This window comes from Scylla paramamosain, unplaced genomic scaffold, assembly GCF_035594125.1.
Source record: "Scylla paramamosain isolate STU-SP2022 unplaced genomic scaffold, ASM3559412v1 Contig33, whole genome shotgun sequence".
In the NCBI taxonomy this organism is placed as follows: Eukaryota; Metazoa; Arthropoda; class Malacostraca; order Decapoda; family Portunidae; genus Scylla; species Scylla paramamosain.
Window position 1 is genome coordinate 600,483 of NW_026973698.1, and position 27,346 is coordinate 627,828.

The 27,346-nt window shown below is 42.4% G+C and overlaps 1 protein-coding gene across 7 annotated transcripts; it reads right to left on the bottom strand.

Moving 5' to 3' along the window:
* Positions 1-497: 497 nt before the first annotated feature.
* On the bottom strand, positions 498-25,589 carry LOC135097836 (protein lin-54 homolog). Of its 7 annotated transcripts, none has more exons than XM_063999911.1 (21): positions 24,662-25,589; positions 21,708-21,863; positions 21,049-21,217; positions 20,662-20,864; positions 19,998-20,231; positions 19,436-19,624; positions 18,666-18,785; positions 17,171-17,266; positions 16,815-16,943; positions 15,998-16,168; positions 15,592-15,761; positions 15,122-15,359; positions 14,756-14,955; positions 14,101-14,279; positions 5,075-5,193; positions 4,699-4,835; positions 4,344-4,458; positions 3,746-3,935; positions 3,386-3,556; positions 2,912-3,087; positions 498-2,546 (listed from the first exon to the last, which is right to left on the bottom strand). In XM_063999911.1, exons 2-21 carry the CDS (start codon positions 21,855-21,857, stop codon positions 2,388-2,390), a joined length of 3,315 nt encoding a protein of 1,104 aa, XP_063855981.1. In that variant the 5' UTR covers positions 21,858-21,863; positions 24,662-25,589; the 3' UTR covers positions 498-2,387. The 7 variants fall into 7 exon arrangements, with proteins under 7 accessions (XP_063855981.1, XP_063855978.1, XP_063855982.1 ...); XM_063999908.1 differs by lacking the exon at positions 24,662-25,589 and adding an exon at positions 23,690-23,877 and having other exon boundaries at positions 19,998-20,228; XM_063999912.1 differs by lacking the exon at positions 24,662-25,589 and adding an exon at positions 23,690-23,876 and having other exon boundaries at positions 18,771-18,785.
* Between the last annotated feature and the right edge of the window lie 1,757 nt (positions 25,590-27,346).

Genomic DNA, 27,346 nt, shown 5'->3' on the forward strand with positions numbered 1-27,346 from the left:
ATTTATTCATGTTTGTTTTAATTTTCCATTTTCTTTCATAGTTATTAATTACTCTGATTGTTCTTTCAGTTTTTATGTTTAACATATTGTGGACTGAGGCTCGTATTATTTCTCTTATATAGTCACCTGTTGCTAAGGTTGCCACATCTCGCTTCATTCTCCACTCTGGGAAGAGTTTGCGAGTCACTCCCCTCTTGGAGGGTGTGCGAATAGTATGGTAATTGAGGCGTTCACGCACCGGCAGGATGGTGATGAAAGGCCTCTCTTGCCCTGTGTCGAGCACCTGGTGGTGAGACGCATCACTCACCACCCCCGACTAGCCACGTGAGAGGTTCCACTCTCTTGCACGGTCCACATGAACGTTTGTGAGTGAAAGATTTTGTTGGCTTAATTTGTTATCATAATAGAATATTGCCACAATCGTTGCCACATTACATTACATTAATATATACATTATGAATTGTGCCATCTATACAGTGGTTAAGAAATTAAGGGGCTGCAATTAAAGTGCAAATTTATAGAACACGACAAAAGATGTGCTGAATACAGGACCCTCAGGCTGACTACCTCACTGGAAGGAAGAGAAAGGTATACGCAAACACGAGGGATAGAGTGAATCTGTAATGATGGAGTGCACAGGGAGCCCTGCGTCCTAGCATAAGGGACGGGCACTATTAGAGATAGTAGGTGGATAAGCCAGCTGAAAGGTAAGTAGAGTCTACTTGTGGGAAGCCCTTACAACACTCAATTGAAAAATAATAGAAAATTAAATTACAAAAATAAACAAATATAACAGATGAAATGCTATAAGCGCAGTAGATGGTAGGAAAATGTGTGTGTGTGTGTGTGTATCATCATCATCAGGTCGTTGCCGATTCCTTAAGATTAAGAATACGGCCTTCAGTGTTAATCTGACGTCACCAAAGCAAGTAATAACATCGGGTCATACGGCAAACACCTAACTTCTTGAATCGTTTACCTGGCAGTGTCGCAGCTCCACGCCCATTATTCTGAAAGACTTCTGTGCCGCACCTCCACTACATTCAAAGGACCTAGTTTAAGTTACATGGGTTAAGTTTTTTTTTTTTTTTTAACGGCTATAATGACAGATTATCATGATTTCTATTTTCCAAAGGTCTAGTTGAAGCTACATTGTTTTTTAAGGGTCTTTTTACGGTTCTAGTGACAGATTAATAAGACTTCTACATTTAAAAGGCTCTAATTGAAGATAAGTGTTTTTTCTACGGTTCGAGTGACAGATTAATTCCACTTTCACACATTTCGACTTTTTACTGTCCATGACCCGGCACCGTGTATGCTACACACGTGTGCCAAGTCTAGAAAGCCTTGCTCACGCGGGGAAACCACCTTTCTCAGTGCACGTACCATAAGACACCAATTAAGACTTTATACCTTCCTCGTGAGACGCAGAGCCTGAGTCCCGGGACTGATGGTACAGAGAAAGGCAAAGGGAAGGCATCAGTACATCCCACAGGATCAGTCAATCCCACCGAGCCATCGCGCTCTCCCACCCGCCTAATAAGCCTTCCTAGCCTTCACCCTCTGTCTTGCCTGCTTCCATGGTCTGCCTCCTGATGCTTCTTGAAGTACTTTTTTTTTCTTCTTCTTCTTTCTCTCTTCCCTTAGTTATACTATGGCTACTTTTCGGAGAACATTTTCTTTCCCCTGCGAAAGTTTGCAGGGTTACGCTTCATTAGGACCACCCGCAGCAGATTTATGAAAGGGTTGCCTCTCATTAGCATATTCACTGTAATCAGCATTCTTTAATTACATCACCTTGACAGTAAAGTAGTGAACATCACATTTACAACACTGACTGGAGGAAGATGGTGAGAGGAGCATGGCAACTTTCACCTTGCCAGATCACGCTGGTGCAAGCGCGCATGCACACACACATACATTTAACACCGAGCACACAGCATCCTACATCTTGCTGCTGGATTAGAAGGTAAGTAACAGAACAAGTCACCTGTAAGTACCATCAGTTTGTGGAGCCTACAAGGGTCAGTTGTGAGAGTAGACATGTATGTACACCAGACCACATGCAGGTGATGGGAGGTAGGACAGACAGGATGAAGGGGCAAAAGGTATGACAGTGGTAGTGATGGGCTGATAACCTTAAAGTCTTCCTGTCCAACCTGTATCATAGGCATTAGCTGTAGTTAAGAGGATGAATTTTATGGTTCAATAATTTTATTGAGCTTCTTTATCTTGCACTTCAAATATTCTGTAATTTTCTTACATCTATCTTTAGTGTAATACTCAAAAATGTAAACCAGAACACATGTTGCAAATTCACATGCCATAACTCTTGATCCTGCATACTTACTGGAACAAATTATAACACTAGTCTGGAATTTGTTCTATCATTGCATCATTTGTTCATCCATAACCTTAGCCACCCATTCTGGATGTGCAATATTGATTTTTTCAATGATGCCATTCACTTGGAAACAGAGAGACTGGATCTGCTTATCCCACTGAGGAAGGACATCACGTGCCTCAAAGTGGAGGATGCCATCAATCTGAGAAGGAGAGAACTTATCTATATCTGATCTATATCTGACACTGGTTTTTATGAACTCTCCAAAAGGAAATGGCTACAACAAATGTCACCTTTCATTCCTATCCTGGCATTTTTTCCTTGCATGCTTTAATCTTATTTTCCCCTCACTCATTTTTCCACCAACGGCTGATGATCCTAAGAGTGTGAATGAGTGCATGAGTGTGTGGTGCTTTGTCTGGGTCACCCCATGTGAGATTACCAGCCTGGTATAAAGACAGACGGAGAACTAAAAATAAGGATTCCTAAGGAAAAAGATTTCTGTCTTCAACATTAATTCAATCTTGTTGTGTTCTGTGTTCTTAAAGATCAAACAACTTTCCTTACCTGATCTATGTACCCATTCATGCGTCCCTCAGTAATCATGTGGCTGGCTATTTTCTCAGCTTTTGCTGGAGATATTTGAAGGAGAGCCCCAAGTTCAGAGAACGTTATGTTGTTATAAAGCTTGCTAGCTGCCAGCAGGTTGTGTTCTGTAACAGCTCTGTCCAGAATGGTAGATCCTAGAATTGTGGAAAAATTACATGAGTATATTCCTGCATTGTCTCAGGCTTTCCAAACACACATGTCTACCAGTGATATCACTGCTATGTGACCTTGATTCCATCACTCTGTAGGCTACTAATATGCAAGTTTTTTTTCTGACACACTTCATGAAATGCCACAATCACATATATAATGATGAACTGTTATTAGCTGGACAAGCCTGACACAAGCAAGCATGTATGTTCCCTTTCAAAATGATGATGAAAGAGATCATGATAAACTAATTTTCATCTTGGCAGCACAACTCCTACCAACCATCTGATGTGGTGGCCTGCTGATGTGGCTGCAGCATGTTCTGAAATTCTGTGAGTTCATTGTGGCGGATGATCCTGTCAAGGTGCATCTTCTCCAGGATATGATAACAGGGCAGCTTTTGGCAACGCTCATCCTTGAACAGCGTCCCCAGCATCCTGGATCGCTGCTGGCCTGCAACAAGACACACTGCTCTATCTTTCTCTCAAACTGACCTGGGCTTTCAGATTTCATTCTTCTTTCCTGAACCAGGATGAACAAATCCTTGAATGTTCAAACTACTGAACCATGCTAGTGGGCCATTAAATTTATTGAAAAGATCATCCTAAAAGCATGAGAATATGTCACAAGTCTTATACATACCTGCTGAAGCTAAGACAGTACAGATGAGAGCCTTCTTCAAAGCTTCCATCCTCTCATCCTCATGAATGATGGGTCGGTAAGACAACTCATTGTACCTCTGGGCTGCCTCTATGAACTTCCGTCGGTAATCCAAAACTCTTGCATAACAAACTTTGTAGTAGATGAGCAGCTGTTCATTCTTGGACTCTGCCTGGAATGATGCAATCACTGAGTATCAATGACCTTACATAATTCCAAGTTTAGGAAATGAACATTGAATAAAAATGACTTATACTTAATAAAGAGAAAAGGGCTAAGGCATGATGGAATGCTGAAGTTGAAATGAAGGATGCATGAGAGTATGGTTGTAAAGATATGACTGGAGATATTTGCCCAGGCCACACCCATAATGGAAGTCTTTGTCAGAAGGAAATGCAAGGACTAACACAAGAGCAGTGATTTCAGTGCCATGTCATATCACCATGGAGCAGGAAACATTAGTGCTCTTCTACAACTCTAATGGTGATACAGTGTCCTGGTTGTCTAGCTCTCATGATTCCTTTGAAAATCTGTTGTGCTTGCCCAGCACAGCAGAAGCTGGAGTGCTGGCCTGACTCACCTGCAGGATGCTGGCTCTGTTAATATATGCCTCTCCCTGCACTGGGTCATCATCCTCCAGATAGAGGCGGGCAATCTTGAGGTAGGTTTCCAGCTTATAGTCAACACTGTACTGCCTGAAGAATACATAAACATGATTCAAATAACAACAACAACTCTTCTTGTCTTCTTGAGAAAATATACAAATAACTACAGCTAATACAAATTGTGGATTAAATGTTTGCCTACTGCATGCATGCAGCCTCTAGATTATGATATGCAACCAAACTAGAATGGAAATCTTTAAGATAAACATTCCTGAATATCACAGTATTTGCAGTTCATATCAGTTAAGCAGAAATTCTATTTGTGCTTACTTCTGTCCTGTTTCGAGAGGAATTCCAGTAAGAACAGCTGCTGCTTCTCTCCAGGAACTCTCCCTCTCATATATGTCAGCAAGGTGTTGCCTGATGCTGGCCACTTGTTCCTTAAAGCTGATGACTTGAGGCTGAACCTGAAGGTATTCAAATGAGTGAGGCTTCTTTCAGATGTGTGGAGAAAACACACATACAGAAATTCATTAATAGTGAATCAATGTACATTACAAATACTTTGTTATTATGTTGTTTCTTTTCTTTCCAGCTTCTTCCTTAAATGCTACATCACATGTTTGAAATAATCCAAGCTGAATAAAAGAAAACTACTGCTACCAATGAGCAGCTGGTAGGTGAGAAATGTTCATGCATGACTTACTTTATCAAGAGTGAAGTGGGCTACTGTCTTTGCCACACCATCAGCCATGGATGTGAGTTGCGTAGAGACGTCTGAGAGCAGCTGGCGAGATATTACCAGACTGACATTCTCCTTCACAACTGAACAGAAATAACATAACACATCAATGATGATAAATGGTGTTGATGAATGAGATGTATGTAAAATGTTTACAATAAGGAAAAAATACTAAGACAGAATGAACGTCATAAAATGACATTTAGCTCCGTGAGAGAGAGAGAGAGAGAGAGAGAGAGAGAGAGAGAGAGAGAGAGAGAGAGAGAGAGAGAGAGAGAGAGAGAGAGAGAGAGAGAGAGAGAGAGAGAGAGAGAGAGATTACTACACACATAAGTTTTCTGCTGCTATGTATCTAACACCTGCCTACTGCATAACTAAATGTATGTGTTCTCAGCTGAAGACCAACACCTCAGGATCAAGACAATGTATAGCTTATTCTCTTTGATAAAGGAGGCAGTATTAGGTTTAATCACTCAAAGTTAAAGTAACTTCATTGTTCATTAAATAAGGTTTATTTTCACCAATTAAATTCTGTACATAATTTCCTAAAGCCTTACTTGCTTCAATAAAAGCTTGGTGAGCCTGTAGTGTTGACTGTGCTGAGTTATTTAGCTGTTATTTTACCCTCATCCCTCAGAATTTGTCACTTGTTACCCCCTTACTGGGCCAAGAGAGTGAAATACACCGTGTTTACAGGGTAGCTGACCAGGTGACTCTTCTCATTAAAGATCTTACCGTAATTTGAAATATAGATATACATATAGATGTTGTTGTGGCTACGTAGGCCAGGTAGGCCTGGCTGCTCTCGCTACTCTCAGCCTGCCGGTGCCCTCACTATTACGTCTCATTGATAGATTGAAGTTGAGGTAGAAGCATCAGTAGAATATTGAGCAAAATAAGAGAAGGATGGACCAGGAAGCTAAGATGGAGGCTACCACATCAGCTGATGTAAACAACAGAGCCCAAAGTAAGACTGATATTTACCCATGTACAAAATGCCAAAAACATTGCAATATGGGTATTAAGTGCAATAACTGCAGCATGTGGACTCACTACCTATGCACAGAGCTGCCAACCTATTATGTAGTGGTGCTGACTAAATCCAATAGGAGATACACATGTCTATCCTGTGTAAAACTTAACTATTCAGATTATGACACTCAGGCAGAAGAAATAGAAGACAGCAAGAAAAATGAAAACAATCCTTTAGGCTCCCAAGATTTACCTAGTTCAGAAACAACACAAAGCACTGGAAAAGGGGAGAGTACAGAATCTAAGGATCAGAAAGGTGATGAAGCTAGGCCAAGCACCATAACTACTGAATCCACTACTATTACTCCTCCTCCTCCTGCCGACGCCACCCAGGTAGACAACCCCATAAGGCATCTCAAGACCTGCAGATACTATAGGAAGAATATTTGCAAATTTGGAGTTAGGGGAGAAGGCTGTAGCCACAACCATCCAAAAGCATGCACCAAGCTTTTAAGGCATGGCCTGGATAAGAAATTAGGATGCACGCTTGGCAGGAGGTGTCAGGACTACCACCCAATCATCTGCCGAAATGCCATCCGGACCCAAACTTGCTTCGAAGAAAAATGTCGGTACCCGCACCCAAAAGGAACAACACGAAAGAGAGAGGACATCATAACTCATCCTCAGCAGAACAACACCCCAAAGGAGCAAGTAAAGGTGAACCCTACAATGGAAAAGCAGCAGGATAGACAGAATGCCACAGCAAACCAGTCCCAAACCATGGAGACAGAACAGAATCTTTTTTTAGACAAAGTCTTCCAGAAAATAACAGAAATGGAGAAACAACAACAGAAAACCATAGGCTACCTAATGGACAGACTGGAAAGACTGGAGATGAGGGACAGGGGGTGCAACCGAATGTACCACTAATCTCTTTCTCTTATGCAAACATCAGAGGTCTCTGTCCAAAGTCAAACCAGGTCAAACTCCCAATGCTAAAGGAACTAGCCCATCAAGAAAATTCAGTGTTTCTAGCACTAACAGAGACCCACTTGACCAGAGATCACCTGGATGCAGAAATCGCCTTTGACGGCTACACCATCTTCAGAGCTGACAGAATAAACAGAAGCCACGGAGGAGTCATAAATTATATCAGGAATGACATGGCGGCAAGTGCCGAGAATATGGGCACATTTTCCAACGGAACAACAGAGCTACTGACAATCTACCTGAAAAAGCTAGATCAGCTGGTAATTACAGCATATAGACCTCCAAACACATCATCAGAACAGTTCGAAGAGGTAATTTTAAGGATGAAAGAAATACTAGACTCCCTCCCAAGACAGACCACGGAAGTATTGATTCTTGAGGATTTTAACTTCCCATACATAAACTGGGAGGATATGAGGATTACCGGGGGCAGCCTTGAAGACAAACAACAAGCTATAGCCCTTACAAACCTGATGGTGAAGCACTTCCTTTCCCAAATAATAAAGGAACCTACCAGGGGGAATAACATTTTGGACCTAATCCTCACAAATAGCCACAACCTAATCCACTCATACGAAATCTGCGAAACTATCCTGTCCGACCACAACTACATTCATGTAAAAACAACCAGCACGGACAAGCCTAAGGACTATTACTACGAAAGGAGAGCAGCAGCTGAAGACCACATAGGCAACCTGAACTTCTACAACCCCAATATCAACTGGGAACAAGTCAGAGCAGAAATGAGAGCCACAAATTGGGAGCATCGACTACATATGACCAATATAGATGACCTCCTTAAGGAAATAGTAGCAAGGTGTCGCGAAATCTGCCTCAGACACATACCACAGAAAGCAAGAAAAAAAGACAAAAACATAATTCCCCGAGACCGTAAAATCCTCATGAGAAGGAGACACTCACTCTGTAACAAGCTTAGGAGAACAAGCTTCACACCTGCCAAAGAAAAAATCAAATCTCTAATTGAAGAGGTAGAAACCAAGCTTAAACTATCTCATGAGGAACAACAACAGAGAGAAGAAAAAGAAGCAGTATCCCGTATTAAGGAGAACCCAAGGTACTTTTTCTCCTATGCAAGAAAGAAACTGAAGGCCAAATCGGTGGTTGGACCACTCTATGGAGTGGATGGAGAACCGACTGCGGACCCCAAACAAATGGCAAATATACTGAGGAGCCAATATGAGAGTGTCTTCAGCAACCCAAATGAGGAAAAGAGGATAACCAACCCAGGACCTTTTTTCACTGACTCTTCCAACACCCCCCAAACACTTTCCTCAATCAGCATCAGTGAGAAGGACATAACAGAGGCAATAAAAGCCATAGCCCCTGATGCAGCAGCTGGACACGACGGCTTTCATGCCCAACTGCTAAGAAACTGCAGCCAGGAACTAGCCAAACCACTCCAAATGCTGTGGTCACTCTCACTGCAATCTGGAACAGTGCCTGCAGCCCTCAAGTCTGCCATCATCACACCCATACACAAGGGAGGCAGCAGAGGCCTAGCCAGTAAATACAGACCAGTTGCCCTGACATCCCACCTCATCAAGATCTGTGAGAGAATAGTACGGAAGAGGATGGTGGAATTCCTAGACAAAAAGAAAGCCTTTAACAATGGACAACATGGTTTCAGACAAGGCCGCTCATGCCTGTTCCAGCTACTACAACATTATGAGAGGATCCTAGAAAGTACACAAGATGGCCACAATGCTGACGTGATATATTTGGATTTTGTGAAAGCTTTCGATAAAGTGGACCACGGGATACTCCTGTACAAACTCCGAAAACATGGAATAGTGGGCCCACTTGGAAGATGGCTACACGGCTTTCTGACTGGGAGGACCCAACAAGTATCAGTCCAAGGTGAACTCTCTGAACTGAGCATTGTACGGAGTGGAGTGCCCCAAGGCTCAGTGCTGGGACCACTCCTATTTTTAATCCATGTAGGAGACATTGACGACAACCTGGAACACGCTGAAGCATCCTCCTTTGCAGACGATACCAGGATAAAACATCAAATAACATGCCCAGAAGATGCAGCCAATATTCAGGGATATTTGCACAAAATACTGGACTGGGCATCAACCAACAACATGCTCCTTAATGGCGACAAATTTGAACTGATACGCTACGGGAGAAACGAAGTCCTTAAAAACTCAACATGCTATGAATATAACAAAATCAGCCAATAGAAGACAAAGAGCATGTCAAGGATCTGGGAGTCCATATGAGCAGCGACGCAACTTTTTCCCACCATATCAACAAAATAGCCGAAGCAGGAAAGAGCATGAGTGGGTGGGTGCTGAGAACCTTTGCCTCCAGGGATGGGCAGTGCCTGAAGACTCTATGGAAATCTCTGGTACTCCCAAGGCTGGAGTATTGCTGTCAACTCTGGTCCCCACACAAGATCCAAGAAATTACTACCCTAGAAGCCATCCAAAGAGCCTTCACTGCAAGAATCCAGGAGGTACAGCACTTGGACTACTGGGAAAGGCTCAGTGAGCTGAAATTGTACTCGCTACAGCGAAGAAGGGAGCGATACTGTATACTGTACGTGTGGAAAATATTAGAGGACAGAGTACCAAACGTGGGGATCATAGTAAACCAACATCCGAGGAAAGGGAGACTCTGCTTCATCAAGGGTGTCCAAGGCTCCATACAACGAGTGAGGACACTGACCCACAACTCCTTCACCCACAATGGACCTCGTCTGTTTAACTGCCTCCCCCAAGAACTCAGAGATCTGAGTGGAACTAGCCCTGAAACCTTTAAAAGAAACCTAGATAAGTGGTTAGAAGGGCTACCAGACCATCCACCAATACCAGGATACCCCAGCTGCCACCACAACACCTTGCCTGAAGTACTCCAGGAACAGGAAAGGGAAGAGACAGTGGGATCGACGGGGACAGGCGGAAGCCGACTTCAGCCCTGCTGTTAATGGGCAGAATTTTCGAAAGTATCGAAAGTAAGTATAAGTAAGTCCTTCTGCAACATCACTCTCATTGCCTGCTTTCAGAATGGACTCCAGAACAGCCCTGTATCTGGAAAACAACAAATCAATTAACTCCCAAGCAGGAGGGGTCTAGGGGCTAGGATATGTTTGAGAAATTTGAAATATTAAGGTAAATTTCCTTAGATTTTTAACACCCTTATTTCACTTATTTTTCATCCCCCCAAAAAAACCCAATTCTCCACAGGTCCCCAAGCTTGTTTGAGGGGTTAGGGGAGGTTAGCGGTGGAATGGAGGGGACGGACTTCTTATCAAGAAATACCGATTTGGTTAGCTGCTGAAGCATTTTATATAAAACATTACCTAACCTAACGGCAGGGGGATGGGGAGCTTATGCTTGACAAAATTGGTCCACTAGATACTCGAGTTAGTCTCCGAAGATTTAGCATTCAAGCTTGAGCACTTAAGGGGGGGGGGTATGGAACTGAGCTTTACCCACCCTGGAAAACGGTCATGGGGCGTAAGTAAGTGATCTTACTGTGCTGAGGCCACCGTTGAGCTGCCCCTGGCCAGGCAAGCCTCTGTGTGTTCCCGCCTCCCTGAACCACACCACCACTCTACACCACATACCACTCACTTGTCATGGTCCTTGTGGGAACCGCCGGACGAAACAAGCGCCTGCAGCTGTTGACGAATCTGCACAGCGAAAGCCATTGCCGTTTTTCACTGAAAACAGAAATGCGACACACACCAACAGCGACGGACAAGACTGAGACGAGGCAGCGAGGCGCGAGCGTCAGCTGGACCTGTGACGTCACAACAAAACAACACTACCATCATCACTATCATCATCAGCAGCAGCAACAGCAACCATTCATATCTCCGCCTACTACCCTTAAGGGGCCCATACACGTTCAAAAAAAGCGTCAAAATTTTGCATCAAAATTTTGATGCAAAATTTGAGTGTGTGTAGGACGTTTTGATGTCAAAAAAAGATTTGAAGCAAAATTTTGATTGATCAAATCCGTTTGATATTTTTTGACGAGTCGTCAAATTTTTGATGCGTGTGGGGGCTCCTGTCAAAATTTTGATCAAACTGTTTAGTTCGCAGGTGACTGACGAGGAGACAGGATCGTCATGTCTGCGAAGGAGGAGGCCGAAAAGAAATTTTTGATTTCTTTTCGATTTGATATATATATTCTTCTTTGATTTGATATATATATATATATATATATATATATATATATATATATATATATATATATATATATATATATATATATATATATAATTTTTTTCCACTATATTAAATAAAACCCGAGTCATGTCACTATTTTTACAGTACAGTTTACGTAAAGGTATTTTATTTGTGTGAAAATGTATAAAGTATTACCATCCGCAGTGACCAGCAAGTTTATCCAAGTGTATCTATAGTTGTTTGTGCCTGGCCAACCAACTGCATACTGTCAGTGATTGGGATGGATTGTAGTTACTCCATGAAATCTGCTTATGAGTGAATCAAGTGCCAAATATAATAAAAAAAATAAAATAAGAAAAGAGATAGTTTGGCTTAACTTCACATTAATCAGCTCACTTACTTTATCCTTTCACTCCTGAGTACATTAAGTGGAACTAAGGACACAAATGAGAAATTACTTTTCAGTCTTAAGCTTTAAATCAGGTTAATAACTGATAACAAAATGTGAGATAAGAAAACCCGTTTAGGACAATGTCCATGTGTATTACTATATGGGCACTCCAGAAGAGTGGGATGGCAAGTAGGGAACAAATAGGAGATATGATGTGGCATAAACTATAATGTATGGGAATGGATGCGCCTCCTGTTCACACTAGTTATAAACGTCCCACTTTGAGGTCCTGAGAAGGAAGCAAGACACTTATGATGATAATAATGATGAACACAGCTTCTCATTCTGCACAGCATCCAGTAAAAAGCACTATAATTTCTAGGCACGGTTATTGAATTATAAGTTTAGCTGTCAAACTCAAAATTTATTAGCAAAGGAAAGAACAATGTGGAAACTCATGAATGAAGACTTTTAAGCATGAAGAGAATCTTGTTAAGTTATAAAAAATATTTGTCAGGCATTAATACTTATATAATAATGTAAAATATTATATATTTGTATATATTACTTGAAATAACATAATGCACAATAAAACAAAATAAAGTTATGAATACTGGGGTTCCCTGAATACATTACTGATACAAAACAGGACTGCATGTAAACCATCAATTTACTTTCCTTATCATTCCTAGAAGTGCTGTTTTATAAAATGAGAGAGAGAGAGAGAGAGAGAGAGAGAGAGAGAGAGAGAGAGAGAGAGAGAGAGAGAGAGAGAGAGAGAGAGAGAGAGAGAGAGAGAGAGATTGATATAAATTAGTGATGAACACTGACACATGGCTGTGCTCATCTGACTGGCAAATTAGAGACGTGGCAGTGAGGCTGGTAGATACCTATCAGCGCCAGCATTTTTAATTGTCTCCGATTTCGTGGGGCAAAGGGGTGACTTAGCTAAATTTGAAATCGATGTGCAGGAAAAGTACAGCATGAACTGCTGCACAAGTGTATCTAAAATTAAAAACATAACCCTTAATATTAATATTCATACTTACTGGTGTATGATAAGGCTTTGTTAATTGAATTATAAGATAAAACTAAAAATAGGTAATGAATTTTTTTTTAAGTAAGTATAAACAGTAAAAATCAAAGGATGTTGACTTCGGCTTGTGCATTTTATCTGGGAATGTTGAAAAATATCAGATATCACTGACACGTCCTGTATATGAAAGTAATCAGTGAAATAAAAAAAGAACAGCACCGCTGGCGGACGTACGACGTACTTATCTTGATCATGATTCTTCAGTTAAAGAAAGCGCCGCGCGCCGTTAGGAAGTGTAAAGTGTAAACAATAGCCTCTCAGTTCTGCCGATACAAAGGCCTTTACTTTGCTTTACTATATCCAGAATAGGGTATAGCTCGTTCTTTCAAAAATTTTCTTAATTCCGCTGTAGTCCATGATTGTGGCGGTGATGTATCCATTGTGCAGGGTAGTCGAGTGTCTGTGTTTTGGTTTGCTCGCTGCCCAAGTACCCGAGGATAGTGATCGTACCGCAAAAATAAAGTCTCTGATACAAGATTATATTTTCTTTACATTAAATGGATTTGCCTGTTGTTTAGTACATGAAAATGCAAGTATATATTTGTATACTTCCATTGAGGTCAGTAGAAAATTACAGATTGCCTGCCTTGATACACTTATAGGCTCTTTTAAGAATATTATCTGAAATTATGAATAGAGGCTCAAACAATGTCATGTGCTGTCAGTTATCACGAAATTAATTGACTTAAAATTCAGACGCATTACTGTGCAACGATACACCTTTGTAAGCTTGTAAAACCTTGCCCCAAAAAGTATTTATTTTCCGGCGAGAATTAAAAATTCTGGCGCTATCTGGTATCAAAACGCTCACTGCGACGTCTCTAATTACAACATATTTGCAGGCAATTATTATTATTATTTTTTTTTTCAGCAAAACAAGGAAATGATCAACTGTCTAGCAAAATGCAGTTTAGGCTCTTTATCCAACACCTGACACTGATGAGAACAAAAACTAGAAACTTTTGTGCCTCATTTTGGGAGCATTTCTTGTGAGGGAAAATGACCTGCCATATCAACATACTACTGAAATACACAAAATAATATCAATGCATTGAGTTCAGTGCTACGTGTCACCCAGCCCTGAAAGACAACAAACCACTTCATTAGTTTACAAAAAACATTGCAATACTTTATTATTTAATTTTTGTGTGTATCTCCACTATTACTTATGTATTTCTCAATGTATCTGGCCATGTATTTATCTAGCTTAACTAAAACTGAAAAGATATGCATGAAAGCACTACTCACACACAACCATACAGTCTTCATATCTTCACAGTTTAATGTTAATGGCATGAGGTGTAATGTGGTGCTCAACAGAAATGTACAGCAGTGCACGGAAAAGGTGAGTCAGGGACGAAGCACTCTGTTCACTGACCTCTAGATCGTGACGTGTAGCTGCCAATGATCTGCATTAGGCATCGTGAGAACTCCGAGATGACAGTTTGTTCCAACTGAGCAGCTGACACCAAGGCTCCCTCTGCCTTGTCTGCCTGTGCTAGCAAACACTGGCATGTTGCCTCCACCACCTCCTTGTTCATTCGATAGTAACCAGATCTGCAAAAAAAAAAAAAATAAATAAATAAAAATAAATAAATAAAACAAATAAATAAATAAGTAAATAAGTAAATTAATAAATTAAATAAATAACACAAATTATCATTTTCATCATTTTTTTCTCTGTTACTTTCACACATCCTCTAGAATCTTTCTTTTCTGCTTGAATTTTCTTCCCCAAATGACATTGTGTTCATAAAAACTTGTGACAAATTCTTCTTGAGGACTGTGTATCTCACTGTTTGTTATGTGCTATAAGTCATCTTATAGTTATCTTACCACAAACTGGAATTTTTAAGAGATGTATGGTATTTATGAAAAGATTAAAGCAATAGCTCTATTACCAAAGCAACTTCATGGCTTCTTTGATATCCTGCAAAAACTACTATGGCTCCTCAGATGCTCTTTTCCTGCTACAAGTGGGCCAACATTTCTTAGGTTTAAAATTTGTCTTGAAGTACTCAAGTAATGCTTACTTTGAAGTGGTAGGAAGAATCATTTTATTGGGTGAGTGATGTGAGAATGAAGGTAATTTTGATTTAACGGCCTTCTGCTGATTGACCCGTGCTTCAGCACATTTGGCCAGCTGCATCAGTCCCTTCCTCTCCAGTGCTGGTGTCATGTCCACATTCTTGCAGCCCACACACTTGCACATGTTGGAGCATGGGATCTTTGCCTGCAAATAATCACATATTAGTTAAATGATAAAATGGTGCAAGTAATTACTATATATTTTGTTTGTGGCAGGTAAAAGATGCCTTTTGTATCTACAAAATATTGACAGCAACAAAACAAATACCACCTATGCATTTACTAAAAATAATCCATAAAAATACACTTACCTCATAACATTCACAGTAGTTCTTCAGGCACCCAGACCGCTTACAGTTGCAGCCTTTGTTGTGTCTCCTTTCATTATCGCTTCCACCTTTGCCAATCTTTGGCCGGAAAGCTTGGGGATTTCTATCCAAACATGCCTTGATTGCTTTCTGTCTATCCTCCTCATGATTTAAATTGTTGAAACAGTTTGCACAATTACAGTTGTTGCAAAATTCTCCATTTGCAAAGCAATCACAGTATCTAAGGAAGAAAGAAAAGGTCACTTCAGTACATGTAAAATAGCCTCCATTTCGCCACATGCTGACGAACCACCAATGTGGGAAAACAGTTTACTCATACATTCTCAAAATGGGTACCGGTGTATTGATAGGAAAGGACTCAATGAGCTTTTTTGTAGTTCTGATGTCAAGAAGGAAGGCATGAAGAGGATATGGTGGAGGGGAGCTTTTTTAAAGTAAGCAAGAATACTCACAATTTAAGACACTGGCTCTTTTTACAGTTGCAAGGTTTTCTTGGTCTGATCCCATTTGCATCAATGATTGTGCGAGAAGGCTGTGGCTTTGTGGTGTGTGGGATGATGGTTCCTGGAGGAATCTGGTTTGATGCTTGAATTGTGCTGTTGCTTGTAGTGTTTGACTGAAGCTATAACATAGCAGAATTTAATTTAAACTTTATCCTATGTTAGGTAACAATTTTGAAATATTTTGTTGTTGTTTTCTTCATGATGAAGAGTGCACCAGAAATTACAGAGACGCAATAAAACATCTCCCAAATACGAGGTCCACCAGAAGCAGGATGTACCAGTATGTCACCTGCCACCTAAGTGTTAATATGATAGCTTGGTGTAAGTGACAACTGCAGTGTGAGCACCAAGGTACCTGTGACATGTAGTGAGCTGGGATCATAACCACTGAACCTGGCTGGGTGTTGGAAAGGACTCCTGGGGGCAGGGCAGAGGCTGGGAGGGTCAGGTTGGTCTGAGGCATCCCACCTGACACATTGGACGAGCCTGAGCCGGACACTGGGATGATCACCCGCTGCTTGTTCCCCTGCATAGGAGTGGTGAGGGGATTAAGACTGAAGTTACTTGAAGCAATTTAATTCAACATGAGAAAAAATTACATGTACACCAACTCATCATTTATTTGGTTCTACTATTTCAAAGGGGGAATTAGTTTCAACTAGAGGTGCATGCCAAGTATACAGTACTGTAACCATCCTACCCATGGCTAGTTACCTGCCATGTGTACTGCTACATACCATACCAACACTGCCATCACAGCATGGTAATCATAACAGTAAGAGCAAAGTCAAACTTACAGTCTGATTGGGAGCAATGGGCATAGCCTTAATTTTGACCTTACCCTCCTATTAGCACCTTCAACTTCACTCATATGCACTTTCTTTACAAACTCTTTGCTCTTCATCTCAATATAGCCATACCATGTCTGTGTGTTCCTCTTCACCCATTTCACCACTCCACAACTTATACAGCATCCACACTTGCTCATGCCACATCTCATACACATTCTCATTGACCTCAGCCACCCATCTTGTCACTGCACATGCCCCATTCAGACAGCTTGTTACCACATTACACACTCTTGATTCTTGTGCCATTCCTACATTAACTAATTATTCAACCAACAAAAATCAAATTAAAATGTTAACAATAACAATTAAAAAAAAACAAACCTTATTGGAGAGAACTTGCACATTTTGCTGCTGTGCTGTCAGTTGCTGCACTTGATTGGCTGGAATCTTGATGACCTGCTGTCCCCCAGAAGTGACAATCTGGCCACTCCGGACGGTGCTCACTGTCCCCTAAGGAAGACACCAGACACTTGCTTCCCCTTCAACAGCACATCACTCTCCCAACTCTCCCTTTCCCACTATCAACTCAAAACTTACATTTCTCTCTCTTACAAATAATTTAATTTACATCCCTGTCCCAGTTTGACATGCACATCTCTTTCACAGCTTCAACTTTCCCTCATGGTGCTGCAAACATTGCCATAATGAAACAAGCACAGCCACACAACACTACTCACCTGTCCAGGTTGAGGAATATTGCTCTTTATGACAATCTTCTGAGGACTTGAAAGAATGTTCCTCACAGCTCCACCACTGCTCACTTGAGTTAAAATCTGCAAAGACAGTGTCCAGATACAACTCTAAGCACCTCAGTTAAACTGTTGGCATGAGAATACACAGGATATCAGATAGTCCTTCTGTGTCAACAAAGTATTAAGTGAGGGCAACATTTTGTGAAATACAGAAATTGCTGGATGACAACATTTATGATGAATTCCTGGCTGAAAAAAGTACACACAGCATACATTCTAATAATGAACAGTGAGTGGAAGTCACTCACACATTCATTTTTACATATATGTAGATACAGATTATAATCTCTTAGATGACTTAAGGGAGTCATAATTTTAGTGTATCTGTTGTAACCCAAGAATCACCAAGAAGAAATCAAACACATGAGCTATCACCACCCTGACAGATGAGAGACGAGATGTGACCATCGAGATCAACATGCGGCAAGTCATCACAAGACTAACAGACCCAGAGAACAGCAGTAGATTACAAGAAGAGGTACCAAGGTGGCTGTCACAAAATTAGTACACAAGGGAAACAGAGGTCACCAGCAGCAAATGACATGGACAAGATGGACAGCTGGCACAACATATGAAACGCTGCCTCCTTGTTCCTTATTAGATGTGATTTACCAAAGTTACTAAAAATTTTAAAAAATGGAAAAATAAACCATGATTGAAGTCTGAGAAGATAAATCTAGTTACTTGAAAAATTAGGGAAAAAACAAGATCGTGCAATATGGAAGCATGACATACCTAAATATTAATCTCAACTCCTCAAATACGAAGAAGCAATATAAATAATGATGAATGTTGGATGCATCCACTGACGACTCTCTACTTGATGCTTACATAACTTGTTTCTAGGATGGTTAGAAAATTCAACAAATGATTACACTATTAACTGCACTTTAGGATGGCTGGCACTTAGCCACCAGTCACAGGCAGCCATTCATACCATTCATAGCCAAGCAACACACAATCCTGCACCATAACAATGTTTAGAGGGATAAATGGTAATGTTGCTGAACTGATAATTAACAATGACAACTTATGTAGGGAATTACAGATAGAAGTTTGCTTAAATCTTGTATTCCTATGTATAAGAGTTTGCACAATAGCTTCTGCCCATCCTGCATGTAAAGCCTTGTTTGTAATATGTTGGCTAATAATGCACAATATTCCATCCCTTCATGAAAATGCATACAGCTTTTCTCTGTGACATCTCACCTAAAGATTCATAATTCTTATCATATATATTTTTAAAATGGAACCTCCAATAAGAAAAATATATTCACATACAGAAAATAGCATAAATATAGAAATAAGACTTAAAGAAGCACAAACAAGACAAAGGCTGGAGCTTGCTGATGAAACACACAATAACGGCAGCCCCTTATAGACAAGCAGGGAGGAAAGCAGCCACTGCCGGACAACCCACCTGCTGTGTGGAAGGAGGGGCTGGGGCAATTTTGGTGGGTGACTTGGAGGACACAGGGACCAACTTATTGGGACTCTTCACAGGGGACACTCCACCCATACTCACCCGCTGCACAACAATCTGCTGAACGGAGGCTACATTAACAACCGGTATCTTCCTCCTTGCACGGAGCTTCTTTCTTCGAATCTAATCTACAGAGATGCCTGTTTCTGGCAATTCCCTTACAGGATGTGGATGGCCATGGCAAAAATCTCCATCTGCACCTGTCCATGCACCTCATCCCTGCACTCTACTGTCCTACCACTCTCTTGTCCTTGCTCTCATATATTCTAACAATCTATCCTCACACTTTATTGGGGAATGTCTCCTTAATTGTATTCATCTTTACACTTTCTTTCCCTGTCTACTTTCAGACCTCTAAAGATTACCAACATAGCTTCTTGTAGTTGCAGAATGATATCCAGAATTCTGTTCAATTTTTCTGATGGCATTTGAGAGGGAAGCTGGAGCTACACCACAACTCCATTTACCTTTCTGGGATTTCTGATGCCTCACTTTTTCTGGAGATATCCCTTAATCACCTTATTATAATTACATCTAGCTCTGATCTTCATCTTAGCTAAGTCTACTTCATCAAATGGAGGAAAATGAGTGCAGGGTGATGGTGTCATTCTGTTGGAGAGAGAGAGAGAGAGAGAGAGAGAGAGAGAGAGAGAGAGAGAGATGCTGCATCAAGACAAAACTCAGGTTCACCAGTGTTCCTTCCTGACCTTGTTTGGAGATTGGCCCTGTGGCTTGGAGGATGGCAAGAAGCCCACATGCTGTGCCTGCTGCAAGGTCAGCTTGGCAGGGGAGGCTGCAGTATTACCACTCTGGCTGGTGATGAGGCGCACCTGCTGGCTCCCAATGTTGCTCATGCCCCCGCCAGCCTGACTGCCGATGATCACCTTGGTCACCGTCTGCACAGGCAAGGCAGGCATGTCAGCATGTCAGTTGGAAACGTTTCTCTCACAGCTACATCATCACAAGTCCTATATGCTCTCAAACCAAAGAGGGTTTATGGTCAATCAGTTATGATTCACATTCTTCATAAAAGGGTAAAGGAAATCATCATTAACATTTTAAAGATTAGTACAGAAAAGTCCTGACTAATAAGCTGTACTTCCAGAGTATGTGCAAGAATCAACAAACCACAAGTCCCTGCATTAACTATATATCTATATAGCTTATCTCCATCACCATGTATCCTGTTATGAAGCTTTTTCTGTCTAGAGCTAAAGGGAACACTTCAAAGACTACAGACCACTCTCCTAAAACACGGCTTCCACTCACACCACTGCTGTTGTGTGACTGGGTCTGCGATGACTGCTTGAACTGCACCGTCCGCACTGGGTGGGCCTGCGAGGTGACCACCATCTGCTGCCTCACTCCCCCACTGAGCTGAGATGTGTTCACCACCACCGGCTTGCTGTTGTTGCTGCTGCTAGGGCCCGACACTGTGCTCACCACCTGGCCGCCCGATGTGATGATTCGGTTGGCCATGGAACCAATAGAGATGTTATTCTGCTGAAATATATAAGTAAAAATTGGTCACCTTGCTTTTACTCCTGAGTTCCGTCTCATTGAGAAATATTACTAATTTCGATAAAACATTCAGAAATTTCTCCATTATTTGTTGGGTGCTGTAATTCCCACACTACTACTACATAAAATGTACAGTCAATACCTGACAGGTCCAGCCTGGATCTACTGATATACACATCAATATATTGGTATTGAGATGGCAAAGAAAAGCTGCCACACCTAATATAAATGATGGAATAAAAGTACAGAGAAGGCATCCTTAGTCCCTACATTCATGTGTTTCTGTCACCTTTTGCAACATCTAGCCATAATGTAAAAAACAGGGAGACTACTGCAAGTAAGGGTACAATGAAAAGATAGTAGGAATAAATAAGACACTACAGTAGCACTACAGAAGCAGCTGTAGCCTCACCTGGTTCTGCTGCAGAACTACAAACTGGCCCAAGCTGCTCTTTATGAGCTGTGGCGTCTCTGAAACTATCTGGGAGGAAGAGGAGTCACCCGAAGACACAGAAGCCAGCAGAGCCGAGGTGGTGGCAGCCTCACCGCCTGTGGACATCTCCTCTCCTGCCATGCCAATCAGCTCACCACCCTGCTGCAGCATGTCCATTTCACCTGTGTGGGAGAACCAAAAGTATGTAACACACAGCAGACAATAGTGAGTGATACATTCCCTGATATTGCCTCCTGTGGATAGAGATCAAGGCCAACACACAATTACGTATAAGTGCTTGAAAGGACTATAAATTTATTTTTTTTGTCCTTGTATGGCCATGACAAATCTGCAGCTGATACTCACCAATGACCTGGTCATGGTCAGTGAGGGTGTCCACTTCCATTGGCTGGTGGTGAGCATGGGAGTCCAGCTGCTGAGACTCTTCCAGCACTCCGCTCTCTACACCCTCCACCTCCACAATGTTGCCCACTGTCACCCCATCAGAGATGAGCACTCCAGGAGTGTCCACCACCTGGGATCAACAAGTAGAGTAATAGTTAGGGATCACTAACAACACTAAGGGATCACTGTCTAAGAATAGTGTATAATGCATAGCAATTATAATACTTCTTGGCGTGCAGGATTTCAGCATGGTAAATACAATAACCTTGATCACTTGCCAGTTTTTAGAAATGTTAGAAATGTCAACTTCTGAGAAGTCTAGTAAAAAAAAATTGAGAATGATCTAGTACAGGATTTCAATACCCAACTTTGGTTGTATTCAATCTATCTCTCCAGTTCTTAGGCTTTTGTTGTATCTAATTCCTTATGATCTCAATCATGTCCTCTATTGGCAACTTATCTTTCACAAAATATTCAACACACTTTGCCACCACAATCATTGAAAAGAACCTGTTTTCCTCTCACCTACATCACTGCCCCAGCATCCTCTGACTACTGCTAGTAATACACCAAAAATAAGTGAAATCTGAAAGCTTGCCTCTGTAAGCAGTAATACTCACATGACCCTCAGTTGCCTCCTGCAGAGCCTTCAAGTCTGCCGGCTGGATGTTGCCCACCAGACTCTCTAGGTCTTGGGACGTCAGCTGGCTCGTCAGCTCCCCAAGTGCCGAGGCATCAATGAACACTGTGCTGCCCCCCCTCACTGCCATCTTTGTCTGTGGATGAGCAGGATCATAATCTTTGGCGATGTCACACACAAACACACCAACTACCAAACAAAGGGATAAATTGGATAAATATAGATACAAATGTAGCTCAGGCTCTGTACAGATAGGTACTAACACTTGTTCACCTTCCCAACTCATCATGTGACTAACACCTCTAAATTCCAATCAAGTCAAAGGGTGCATTATTGCCAATATGGCTGAATAAATTACAAGATCTCATACATCTTTAAGATGCATGTTATTGTTCGGGAGGTGCTGTGGTGAATAGGACAGACAGTGAGAGCAATGAAAGTGCACTTGGAATGTGTGGCATGTCAGTAAAATGTGACAAAAATGCCAACAAAATTAGAAGAAAAAGGCCCACTGAGGTGCCAGTCCCTAAACAGTCAGAAATGATCATGAAAACTGGAGGATAAGTGTCTCAAAACCTCCCTCAAGTCATAAGGAGGAAAGACAGAAGTAGAAAGGGAGTTCCAGAATTTACCAGAAAAGGAAATGAATGATTGAGAATACTGGTTAACACTTGCAATTGAGAGGTGGATAGAATAGGGATGAGAGAAAGTAGAAAGTTTTATGAAGTGAGGCTGCAGGAGGAGGGGAGGCATGCAGTTAGCAAGATCAGAAGAGCAGTTAGCATGAAAATAGTGGTACAAGAGACACAATATTGTGGCAAAAAGAGAGAGAGATTGCAAAGTCTGTTACAGTGTTATGAGTGGAACTCCCCATACATGTAAGGCATACTCCTTACATGGATGGATAAGGTCCCTGTACAGAATCAGCAATTGGAGGAGATAAGAAAAAAAACTGGCTTAACTTTATAGAAGCTGTTTTAGCTAGAAATAAGACATAAAGTTTCCAGTTTATATTATAAGTAAAGGATAGACTGAAGATGTTCAGTGTAGAAGAAGGGGACAGTTGAGAGTCAATGAAGAAGAGAAGATAGCTATCTAGAAGGTAGCATCATGTCGATGTTGAGGAGGAGGAGGAGGAGGAGGAGGAGGAGGAGGAGGAGGAGGAGGAGGAGGAGGAGGAGGAGGACGACAAAGATGAGGAAGAGGAAGAGGAAGAGGAAGAGGAAGAGGAGGAGGAGGAGGAGGATGAAAAGCATGGATACAAGAGCAAGTTATGTCATTGCCTACAAAGATGCAACATCCAGCTCTGGATTAAAAATGAATATGGAGAAAATAGGAGGGAACAGAGAAGGAGCTACTGCCAGTTGGCTCAGACACCTGCATTTTGGTGACGAAAAGAAGATGAGGCTTATTAGAGGGGAGGTGGTGTTCTACAGATTGAAAATTAGATAAGGCGGCAAATGCTGCATAAATTAATGAAGAAAAAGTTGAGTAGGGTGTCAAGACACTTAGGTTCGATACCTGAAGAAGAGTCCGACCTGGGGACATTTGTGGTCTCCTTCCCAGACAGGGACTCCAAAGCTTGTGTAAGAGCCACCATCATAAATTTTGAGTTCTGAGTGAAGGGTGTCTGCATATTAGGTACATGTAGAGTTGTGTGAAGGGAGAGAGTTGTCTTTAGAGGGCAGGGTGTGACTGGCCCCTTGCACTGTGAGTCACAAATGGAAACATTCAGTGTGGTCACAGCTGGGTCACTGGAAAGTTTACAGCATCCCTGATCCACAACAACACTGGGAGTGATTATCATTTTGGCATGTGTCAGAGGAGGAAGACAATATAAAATAGAACAGTGCTGGAATACCTATCTGAAAGAGAGACACCTTCACTTAAACCCCTAATACTTGCATGCTAGATACTCTACACTGACAAAAAACAACTCAGGGCAACATCATTATACCTTACACTACACGTAAAACAGCCGACCATCGCTGGGAGAGGCAGGATGATGCGGGAATTTAGCGATAATACGAGCACAGGGTCAGGAACACACGCGGTGAGGAGCAGGAAGGAAAGTGAACGGAATGTGGCCTTGGTACTGTCTCATTTGTTCGGAATGTGCGCGAACCAGATGCGTGAGTCTTCTACAGGCGATTTCAATGCAACTAAGGATCATGAAGTGCTGTAGGTGGAATATAAGGGTGAAGTGGTTATCTGAGTGAGGTTTAGGTGAGTTTTTGAGTGTGTATAGGTGGGAAAGACGAGCTGCTGTGAGTTTTAATTAGTGTTTCGAAGCTTCAGTCGAGACAAAAGGTACACGTTGCCGGAGGAAGGATAATACTTAAAATATTCATACTTCCTCACCTTATCTTACTTACTCACTGACTCAGCTCATATTTAATGTTGTGTAATGTAATGCGGGGATGATAGTAAGGTCAATGTTGATGTTGTCTTTGTTGTGGAGTAATTTATTGTGCATTATTCTTGTTCGTCTGTCCGCTCTTTGGTGACTCAACGACAGCCTATCATCTCCCTGCATTTTTCTCGTGCCCCGTTCCTCTCTCCTCTGCTCCTCACTCTCCCCATCTCTCCTACCTCCATCCACTCTCCCCCTCCCGTCACCTACCCCCTCATCTCCCGGTCCTCTTAGCTACTTCCGCTCTCTAGATAGATAGATAAAGAGGTAGACAGACATACAACTAGAAAGACAGACATAGACGAAAGATAGATAGACAGACAGACAGACAACTAGCAAGATACAGAAAAATAGACTGGTAAATAATGAAGGGTTCTGCTGTAGAAGGTGAGACGCAGAGGGGTGAAGGAGGCACTGAAAACCCAGCTATCACCCACACTCTCCTGTACCACGACAGCCAGCTAGTGTAGAGAAAATGTGGAGAAACAAAGTATAAAGGAGCGTTTTACTTTAACATTCACCTTCAGAACAACACTTTGACGAGTCCTTTGAAAACCAACATGCCAAAGAGAACCAGGTCCACTTCTTTCTCTGAGGACCCGAGTACCTCACCGCCCTCGTCCTCTTCCACGACCATCTCTCCCCCGACGTGGCCCATGAGGTCAGAGGATGAGGGGTATATGGTCTTCTTCCAGAGGCGGGACGACTGGGCCGAATGGCGACCTACGCGGGTCTGGTACGTCTCCTCCGAGGGCGTGCAGGCGCTGGTGGGGCAGTGGAGTAACGCAGTGAAGTGGCCGCCCAATGGAGTGGCCTGGTGGATCAGTCTCCTTTCCTCGTCCAGCGGCGTGATGGGCGATCGGACTCCCTCACATGAAGACTCGATTCCTTTAACTTCGGATTCAGTTCCCCAAAATTCGGATTCGATTCCTCAAAATTCGGATTCGATTCCCTCTAACTCGGACTCGTCCCCCTTAAACGCAAACTCGACTCCCTTAAATTCAGATTCGGTGTCCTTTGACTCTGACTCGATTCACTTAACCTCAGACTCGACTCCTTTAAAACTGTTCTCAATCCCCTTTAGCCTGAACCTGAGGCTGTGTAGGGAAGAGGACAGCGTCATCATAGTGCGCTCAGAAGATGATGATGAGGAGCCACCGAAGAAGAGGCCCCGCTACTCACAAAGGTGAATGAGTGGACAGGTGAACAGAATAGCACAGGTGGGTGGAACAGGTGGACAGGACAGGTGGATAGGACAGGTGAACAGAACAGAACAGAAGGATAGAACAGGTGCATAGGTCAAGAAAATGATACAAGTGGATTAAATAGGACAAGTGGATAGAATAAGTTAGGTTAATAGGACAGGTGAACAGGTGTGAGCGTCCATTAGGTCCCCTCAGGTACAGATAATTACAGGTTTTGCTTACACTTCTTTCTTCCATCTCCGTTTCTCTATCTGTATTTTAATTAAGTTTTGTAATATCATCTCGTAAGGAAAGTTTGTATTTTACTTCATGAGCATAAAAACTACTTCTTATTTCACTTAATTTCTTATTGATGAGAATTTTAATTGTTGTTTTATCATTATAGATAGGAACATTAATTTACAGGAGGAAAAGAAGGAGGAAGAGGGCTAATGAGAAGATGAGAAAAGGAAGAAAGGGCAATGAGGAAGAGAGGATATTTGGGATGTGAGAGCGAAAATGGTAGAAGAGAGAAGCGAGAAAAACTGATGAGAAGGGAAGTGATGGAAGGGGAAGATGTGATTGGGAAGAGGGAAAGGAGGGGTAAAGGGGGAGAGGGGAGTCGGGAGGGAGAAAGCCTTATGAGGGAGGTGAGGGGAAGTGGAAGGAAGGAAATGTGAGAGAGATTGAGGGAGAGAGGAAGAGAAAGAAGAGAAGGAAGTGGAGTTGCGTGGAGTCATTTCCTTCACTTCCACACACACACACACACACACACACACACACACAGACAGGGAAAGTCCTCATGTTTTAATTACTTCTTCCCTCATTACTGTTATCGAGGAGGTGAGAAGGGAAGGAAGAGGGGACAGTAGAGAAAGGGGAGGAAAAGAGGGGAAGGGAGGGGAGATAGCAAAAGGGAGAGGGAAGGAAGAAGGGTGAGTGTTAAGGTTTAGTGGTGAAAGTAGTAGTAGTAGTAGTAGTAGTAGTAGGAGGAGGAGGAGGAGGAGGAGGAGGAGGAGGAGGATCATTTCAACATCAGGTTTCATCTCATTTCACCTTGTCTATATCCTCCTCCTCCTTCTCCTCCTCCTCCTGCTCCTGCTCCTCCTCCTCCACCTCTTCCTCATATTCCTTCTCTTCAGTGTCAGCGCGAGTCTTTTTACATTCCACCTAACCACCAATCCTCCTCCTCCTCCTCCTCCTCCTCCTCCTCGCAGCATCTCTGTACAAACGTCAGCAGTCTAGATAATATGCAAACTTCCCTGACTCCAATTTGTCTTAACTTTGTCCATTTGTCCGTCAGTTTCCTGCGGCTGCCTCCTCCTCCTCCTCCTCCTCCTCCTCCTCCTCCTCCTCCTCCTCCTCCTCCTCCTCTCTCTCTCTCTCTCTCTCTCTCTCTCTCTCTCTCTCTCTCTCTCTCTGCCACTCAGTTTCTTGCTTCTACCTACCGACCGCATGGGAGGGTGAAAGAGAGGGTTGGAATTCTCTCTCTCTCTCTCTCTCTCTCTCTCTCTCTCTCTCTCTCTCTCTCTCTCTCTCTCTCTCTCTCTCTCCTTCCACCACCTGTATCTCCCTCCCTTCCCTCCTTCCCATCAATCTTCATTCCATCTCTCCTCTCTCCTCTCTCCTCCTCCTCCATCCCTTCCTCCTCCTCCTCCTCCTCCTCCTATCATTCTCCTTGTTCTTCTTTTCAGAGCAATAAGGAGTAGTTTCCCTTTTCCCTTCTTTTCCCCTTCTGCCCTTTGCTTAGTAACTTAAGGAGGGATGAGTTGAGGGAACAGGATGCCAAAAATTAAGGAGAATTTAAAGGGAATTAAGGAGTGAGGGGAAAATTGTTCGAAATATGTAAATGGAAAGGAGTGATGGGAATGAGAGGGGAGTGAGAGGGGAGTGAGGGGAGGTAGTAGAGGTTTGGAATCGACAAACACAGAGCCGCCCACACCACAAATGTCATGGGAGAGGGGAGTGAGAGGGGAAGAGAGAGGGGAAAGGGGAAGGAGAGGGGAATGACCAGGAGATATA

Excerpts from the sequence above, each read along its gene's own strand:
- LOC135097836 (XM_063999907.1), bottom strand. The coding sequence starts at position 23,713 with ATGGTCGGCTGTTTTACGTGTAGT. Across the intron at positions 3,936-4,343 it reads ACAGAGCCAGCATCCTGCAG|GCAGAGTCCAAGAATGAACA; the intron begins GTGAGTCAGGCC and ends GCATCATTCCAG. Across the intron at positions 3,557-3,745 it reads TACTGTCTTAGCTTCAGCAG|GCCAGCAGCGATCCAGGATG; the intron begins GTATGTATAAGA and ends GTCTTGTTGCAG.